Source organism: Drosophila mojavensis, unplaced genomic scaffold (genome assembly GCF_018153725.1).
Source record: "Drosophila mojavensis isolate 15081-1352.22 unplaced genomic scaffold, ASM1815372v1 contig_136, whole genome shotgun sequence".
NCBI lineage: Eukaryota > Metazoa > Arthropoda > Insecta > Diptera > Drosophilidae > Drosophila > Drosophila mojavensis.
In genome coordinates, this window is record NW_025318667.1 from 22,989,766 (window position 1) to 22,997,500 (window position 7,735).

The following is a 7,735-nucleotide window of genomic DNA, read 5'->3' on the forward strand; positions in this document are numbered from 1 at the left end:
GCAGTACGAAACAATTTTCATACAATTTCTCTGTGTGAATGTGTGTGAGTGTGTGTGTGGGCTTTTCCTCGGCCCATTTTGTTTAGCTGTCTGCCTTGTTTTCCTTGTGTTACAGTTTGCATGTCATATGAAGCATTTTCATTTACGTTCAGAGTATGAGAAAGGGGAGAGCTTGCATGTTTTTTTTTTTTTTTTTTTTTTTTTGCATTTGCATTTGCGTTTGCTTTGCTTTTATATTTTGTTTTTCTTTTTGTTTAAACATTTGAATACTTAAATTTAATTGCTTGCTTTATATTCTTGCCTTTCATTAATTTAATATATAGATGCATTACATTTCACGTACGTTGCGGAACTGCGGTCCTTTAGACGAAAAAAAAAATTGTTGTATTTTGTTTATTTTTAATATCATTTAATTTGTTGTATTTTGTTTTCTTTTTCTTTTTCTTTGCATTTTTTGTTTTGTTTTGTTTTTTGTTTTTTATTTGTTAGTGATGTGCCATGCTTTTGCTGATTGTTGTTGCTTTTCTTAGGTGCATGCTTTTTGTTCTTATTGTGTTTTTATTTGTTATTATTTTCATTGAATTATTCTTCTCCTGCTTGCTCTAGGTGTTTACTCTTTCACTTCGAAATATTTGTAGGTCGGATTCTCGTACCCGTTGATCTGCATATTGGGCACGATCTTCTCCTCTTGTACGATGGGATGGTGTGTGGTCACATTCTGTGGGTGCGAAAGAGAAAGAGAAAGGTATGAATATGTGTTGGAAAGTGTGTGTGAGAGAGAGAGAGAGAAAGAGAGGGGGGTGTGCCTTGCTAAAGCACATACTAATGCAATTCATATTATATACATCTTATATGCCTCTCTCTCTCTCTCTCCCTCTCTCTCCATCCCACTCTCTCGGCGACTTCTGGCCACCGCCAATACCTGATCCACTTCAATGAAGCCCTGGGCGTGCGGCGAGCGTGATGTTCGCCACTTGGCAACGGCCACGCCCACAAATACAGCAGCCATTAGGGCGATGCCAGCGAACGAGAGCGTGAAGTAGACATTGCGCCCCTCCTTGGCCGCGTGCGCGTGCGCAAACTCGCGACGCAACGAGAAGCTCTGCAAAGAGAACGAGAGAGGATAGGCTTTAGGCAGATGCGGCACGAGATGAGGTCGCCGCAGTTGAAATACCGATTCGCGGTGGCCCAGATCGTGGGTCATGAAGTGCTGCACCTGCGGCTCGGCCTCCTGGTGGGCCACTGCGGCGGCCACATCCTCAACCGCACGCTGCACGGCGTCGTCGTCCACCGTTGGCAACACGGTCTGCACCTTGGTGCTGCTGCAGGAGGAGAAACGAGGATGCGTTAGAGAGGCGCACGAATATGACGAAGCAGAGAAAGGAGTTAGCCCACCTGACTGTAACCTCAGCATACTCGGCATCGGCCAAGTCCTTGTCGCTCTTGGTTGTGTCGAGATTCAGATTGGGCACGGTCACCAGGCCAGCGGCTCCCTTCAGATCCTTGCTCCTCTCCTGCTGCTGCTGGTATTGCTGCTGCGGCGATAGCTGCTGCTGCTGTTGTTGCTGCTGCTGCTGCTGGGACATCTGCTGCTGCTGCTGCTGCTCGGCCGCCTGCGACTTGAGCATGTCGTCGACCTTCTTGGCTTCCATGCGCATCTTGTCCTCGCGTAGCTTCTCGCGCTCGGCGGCCCGCTGCTCCTTGCGCTGCTTCTCGGCGAGGCGCAGGCGCTCCTTCTCGGCCACCTTGCGCTCGATCTCGATGCGGTATTTGTCCAGTATGCCCGCCTCCGCCTCCTCGCTCATGCCCAGCGACGAGCCGGGAATGTCGTCCTTGCTGCGCAGCGCCAATATGTAATCGTTCATCAGCTGGGCAATCTTGGCCGAGAGCTCCGGGTAGCGCTTCAGCATGGTCATCGACTGATTGACCGCCCGATCGATATCAATGAGACGCTCCAGGGTGCGTGGTCGCTCCGATGCGGCTGCCTCCAGTCCGCCGGGGCCGCCCGAGTTCAACAGATGGCGATAGTGGGCCAGGGCATGGGCCCGATCCTTGTGCAAGGCGCGCAACAGCTTCTGCAGACACTTCTCCACATGATGGGCCTGGAAGACAGAAGAAGACATTTCATCACAGCTCGACTCCTCCGCTTGCGCTGGCAGGATACTCACATTTGGGGGCTGCTCCGTGAGGGCCTCCGTGTAGCAGGTCATGGCCTCGCGCTTGCGCTGATTGATGTGGGCGAGGACGCGCTGCTGGTGCATGGCGGCCAGTTGGTGCTTCTCGGCGTTGCCTTCCTCCTCGAGTGCCTGAACAGAAGTCTAAAATTACATTCCCATATAAAGACGTATTGCACACCAAGAGAGAAAGATTATCAGCACGATGTTGGAATTGAAAACTTTGGATAGTTTCGATAGCTCGATCGATAGCAATATCGATATCAATTTCGATTGCAAATTCGCTTTCGCTTTCACTTCATTACAGTACAGTTACGTTTCGCTACTATTTCAATGGCTATAACTTGTGTTAGTACTGTGTGGGTGGGTGGTGTGTGTGTGTGTGTGTGTGAGTGTGTGAGTGTTGGGACGTGATTGTGCTCGTGCGCTGAGTGCCACGAAAATATGTGGAAATTGCCAATGAGCTGGAATGCAAAATGGAATGCCAAATATACAGCCGAAGTTTACAAAGAGTTTTCCACTGTGAATATTTCTAGCAGTTCCTATAGCTTTATAGTTGCTCTCTTGTCAATTGCATTTCAATTTCAAATTGAATTTTATTGCAGTCATAAGTTGCTTGCCTAACGACTTTTGTAGAAGTTTGCTTTGTATAATACCATCATATACCATATACCAGGCATATAGTTATATTGTATTAATACTTTAACTGACTAATATTCATCAATTTATTCCTTAATAATGTGAAATGATGGAATTTCTATGCTTGCAACAGAGTAAGAGATCTAAGGCACATTTAAGCATAAGTACAGAGATGGAGAGAGAGCTAGAGAAATAGAGAACGACAGAGCGACAGAGCTGGAGAAATGCTTGCGATTATTGAATTGAGGTACTTAAGAGATAGCATATGTATGTGAATTAATATGATTGCTGTATATGTAGATAGAGGCATATTTACATGACTAGATAAATGCGATTCATATGACGGATATATAGCTCGATAGATGTATATATGTATGTATAGCTAGATATATCTTTTATGTATGCAGTAAGCGCAGCAGTTTGAGTATTTGATTTAAAGCAGCATTTTCATTAAAGCCAGATATGCACCCACAAAAAGAGGGAGAGGCAGATGAAGTAGGTGTAGCTGTAGCTGTAGCTGTAGCTGTAACTGTATGTGTACGTGTGCTTGTCTGTGTAGAGTTATTTGCTGAGCTGGTTGGTTAGTTAAGCGCTAATTGAGATGAAATGAAAAGAGCGTCGTTAGCTAAGGACTACACGAGTTCAGCGCGTTTAAAGCCAATCGGTTTCAACTACGTGTGAGCACCTCTCGAGTCGGAGCTGTACTTTGTGACGGTGTTGAGCTGTTGCTTGAGTTATCTTGCACATCATTGATGCGATTGTTACTTTTATTGTTATACTTGTATGATTACAATCTGATGCCTCTTTCGCTCCCATTTGCCATACATGGATACACACACAGAGAGAGAGTAGGAATTACATGACTACACACAAACAGACATACATATATGTATATATGAAATAGAACTGAAAAATCGAGCAGAAAATTATAGAAATGAATACATACATAGGGTGCATAAGCAGGTGCATTGTTATGGTGCGGCAAATTATAAACTAACTAGAATGATTATGGAAATGATTTTGTTTATAGCACAAGTGTAGAGCTGGGGCTGGGGAGGCGGTGCCCAGGCGGTGTCAGGCTGTTGCCAACTGAACAACTGTGCCACTTCTCCCCAAAGACAAACACAATGAGACGCACACACACGCACACTCTCACACACATATGTACAAAGTTGGTTTCGAATAGAGATAGAGTGAGTTAGTGCATGAGACAGAGATAGATATAGAGACAGAGACAGAGAGAGAGATAGCCATAAAAAGAATACACAATGGAACTATGAGAGGTTAGGCTGGACTTGGTTTGGGGATTCAACGGGGCTCACATTGGGCTTGGGCTAGGGATAGGGCTGCTGGCTAGGGGCTAGTGGGACGGGGGGGCGGGGACGGGCTAGCTGGTGGCAGTTGGGCACAAACCTGGAAACGTGCCGTCATACGCTGTTTGAAGCTTTGCGCTGCCTTCGGATCGGCCAGGCGCATGTCCTGGTATTTCTCCTCGAGATCCGACCAGTCCTTCATGACACGTGTGACCTTCTCGCGGTGCGATTCCTCAAGGCGCTGTTGGGCTTCCTTTGTTTAGAATATGTTTTGTTTTTTGTTTGATAAATAAACCTGCGCCCTCAACGTAAACACTTACTTTCTGACTTACTTTGTAGCTCTGGTGCTCGTAGTGCGGGTCGAAGTGCGTGAAGTACGGATCGGAGGTGGGCTGAGCGGTCGACGGTGGTGCGCCAACTCCTGCCGCAGCGGCGGCGGCAGCGGCGGCAGCTGCCGACAATTGCGGCGTACCAGTCACCGGCTCCGGCTTCGAGATGGACGGCTTGCTGCCCACTTGCTCGGCGACGGTCAGGCTGGCGGGCGAGGAGGACATCAGGGGGATGGGGACCTGGGACTTGAGCGAGGGCTTGGCGCCACTGGAGCTGCCATTAGGGTCCCAGGAATCGGCAATGCCGGCCACATCGCTGTCCGAGCCGGCGCCGTCCTCCTCGTAGATGTCGCTGTCCTCGCCGCTGTCGTACTCGGCATTGATGTCGTCCAGGCCGCTGCTGTTAGCATCGGTAGCTGTGCCGGTGCCAGTGCCAGAGCCAGAGCCGGTGTTGGAGCCGGTGCCGCCGCCGGCGGCTGCCTCATCGGCGACCATTTCGTCCTCCTCGTCATCGCCCATCAGATCGTCCTCGTCGTCCAGCTCGTCGTCGTTGGCGTCCTTCGAGTAGTTCGAGTCGTTGCTCTCATCCTCCTCATTCACGCTCAGCTCCACGTTGGCATTGTTCAGCTGTGCCGGCGGCATGACGGGAATATCGGTCTTCTTCACGCGTATCTCATCGGCTGGAAAGCAAATCGAAAGTTCAGCATGAGCATGAGAGTGTGTGTGTGTGTGTGTGTGTGTGTGTGTGGGTGTGTGTGTGTGTGGGTGTGCGTGTGTGCGTGGGCTCAGCTGTGTACAGCAGCGCCACTTACTTTTGAAGTGCTTGGGGCAGCAGACGAACTCGACGCCCGAGAAGAGGGAAATGCCGCAGGGCAGGAGCATGGCAAAGCTGCGCATCTGCATGCCGCGCTCCTGGCAGGCGGCGGCTCCAGTCTGGTTCCATCGTACGAAGGGCCAGCAGCGCGACGCGTTGTGTATGTGGTCGAAGAGGCAGCCCTCGGGCACCAGCAGTGCGTCCGATTGGAATGGTCCTTCTGAAGCCAAACGAGATTGTCGCAGCATTGTCGGTTGGTTTTCAATTTTCATGTCAATTTTCATTTTCATTTTCGTTTCGGTTTTGGTTTTGGTTTTCGTTTCGATTTCGATTTGGTGGTTTTTGGTTATGGAAAAGCAAATGGTTCACATTGGTCGCGTGGCGCTCAGAGCTTAATCGATTCGGACTTACCCAGGCAACGGAACGGCTTGATCCAGCGATGGGCGCCCTTGCACTTGGCCGCATTCAAAGAGCCCTGGCGACACCAGCCGCCGATCTTCTGGTAGTGCGACGATTCCACAATATTCGTAATGTCACGGTTCGGATAGGCCTGCAAGCAGAAAGAGCAGATGACCAAAAGTTAGTTGGGAAAAGCAAAGAGCGGGAAAGGGATAGAGAAACATTGCTAATATAATATGATATCATAATAGGTAATTACATTACTGTTTCTCCGAATCAAGCGAGTTGCAGAGCATGCAAAGAGCTTTAGAGTTAATTTTGCTGTTAACTAACAGCACTGTTAACGAACAGCTGTGCGGTGACGTCACACCTTCAGCTTGTGTTCTGTTATCCCACCTTAAGCTGAGACTCTGTAAGTGCCCCAAGGCCAGCTAAATGAATTTACAGTTAGCTTAAGCTCTAAGATCAGAGATGATCTTGAGTTGGAGCACTGCAGTGGCATAATTTAGCAATGCTCGATGTTAGCTGCAGCACTGTTAACTTAACATAATTGCGAGATTCATGCAGGCATTGCCACCTGCAGCTCTGTTGGCTTAACATAATTCTGTGAATTGTTAGCACTGTTGACTTAACATAATAATTCTCAGAAATGTTAACACTATTGGCTTAACATAATGCTGTGAATTGCTAACACTGTTGGCTTAACATAATTCGGCTCAAATAGAACTTGAAGTGATTTGCAATTTGTTTGATTGTTTCAGGACTGCCACACACACACACACACACACACACACACACACACACACACACACACACACACACACATGCAGAGACGCTGATTTGGCATATGCAAACAGCGCTGCCAACTGGCTTGATAAACTCCTGTCAGGCGAGGCCTGTGGCATTGTCAGAATTTCACTCCACATTTGGCTGACGAGTGCCGTTGGTGTGATTGCAGATTTCGAATTGCATTGCAAACAGAACTTTTCACGTCAGTCAATTGGAATTGAAAGCATTGAAAGAATTGAATTTGCCCGCACAGTCAAGCCGGAATTTCAATGTAAGTTCATATTATTCCTAGTCTTGTGCTACATTTGAAATCAAAACTAAAGCTGAATTGGGAGTTTTGCACATGAGAGCACACATATGCATGTATGTATGTATATATGCATACATGCACACATGCAGCAGAGGCTCTTTATTTTGGCAACAAATAAAACATTTATTTAACAGGAAACTGAGCCAGGTTTGCATGCAATCTGGCAATATTTTTAATTCACGTTAATTAACAACAAAAATGTTGTCTAAATGTGGTTTATTTCGGGAGTTACGAGTTGAAAAATCATGCGACATTATTTAAGCTCGTGGTAAGTGAAATTAATGGCAAAGGGCAAGAATGGGCCAGAGTCCGATTTGAAGCTATTGAATACAAAACTTGAGCAAAACAAATACTTATGTACATATTTATGCATGTATGCATGCATGTGTATTGGCTTTGTTTTTGTCTCGCCTTGAGCATTTGCTCTGAATGCTTTAGCCAATATGTGACCGTCATGTACATGTAATATAATTTGCAGTGAAGCGCAAAAGCTTCTAGAGTTTTGGTCTGCCTGAGCCAGTGGCACATTTCCATTTCGATTTCCATTGCCATTTGCCATTTTCCACTTAAGCGTTTATTTCAACTGCGTCAACTAAACCAAATATTTATTTGTTCCTGTTTGAGGCATGTGCCATGGCAACAGCAGGAGAAGCAGGAGAAGCAGGAGAAGCGGGGGAAGCGGGAAAAGCGGGAAAAGCAGCAGCAACAGCTAAACATTATCATCAGCATCAAGTTTGAGTTGCGCCAAGTGGCAGCAGCAGCAGCAGCAGCAGCAGCAGCAGTTTTTGCTCGAGTGTGCGTGCCTTCGACTGAAGGCGCATGTAAATTGAGTGCAGCCAAAAGCCTTGGCTTCGATTTTGACACCTGACTGCTGCACACACACCCACACCCACACACACACATATGTACGCATACTCAATCAAAATTGGAGCAAGTGGCTGTGAGTGGGCAGCTGTATGTATGTATGC

At 47.3% G+C, this 7,735-nt stretch overlaps 2 protein-coding genes across 13 annotated transcripts in view; one reads left to right on the forward strand and one right to left on the reverse strand.

Annotated features, from left to right (window-relative positions):
* Positions 1-565: 565 nt before the first annotated feature.
* LOC6584522 (amyloid-beta-like protein) overlaps positions 566-7,735 on the reverse strand; it is a 63,941-nt gene continuing 56,771 nt past the window's right edge. For 2 of the 12 annotated variants that reach the window (XM_044008158.1, XM_044008162.1), the window contains exons 4-12: positions 5,681-5,819; positions 5,268-5,489; positions 4,447-5,135; positions 4,227-4,379; positions 2,169-2,318; positions 1,396-2,102; positions 1,175-1,322; positions 923-1,102; positions 566-718 (exon numbers count right to left, since the gene is read on the reverse strand). In XM_044008158.1, the coding sequence (XP_043864093.1) occupies positions 611-718; positions 923-1,102; positions 1,175-1,322; positions 1,396-2,102; positions 2,169-2,318; positions 4,227-4,379; positions 4,447-5,135; positions 5,268-5,489; positions 5,681-5,819 (2,496 nt within the window). In that variant the 3' untranslated portion in view covers positions 566-610. The remainder of the gene's footprint in view (positions 719-922; positions 1,103-1,174; positions 1,323-1,395; positions 2,103-2,168; positions 2,319-4,226; positions 4,380-4,446; positions 5,136-5,267; positions 5,490-5,680; positions 5,820-7,735) is intronic. The other 10 variants (XM_044008152.1, XM_044008146.1, XM_044008141.1 and 7 more) reach the window with 10 other exon arrangements.
* LOC6584523 overlaps positions 6,517-7,735 on the forward strand; it is an 11,398-nt gene continuing 10,179 nt past the window's right edge. The window contains exon 1 of the mRNA XM_002010142.4: positions 6,517-6,728. The gene's annotated coding sequence lies outside the window, so the exon portion shown is untranslated. The remainder of the gene's footprint in view (positions 6,729-7,735) is intronic.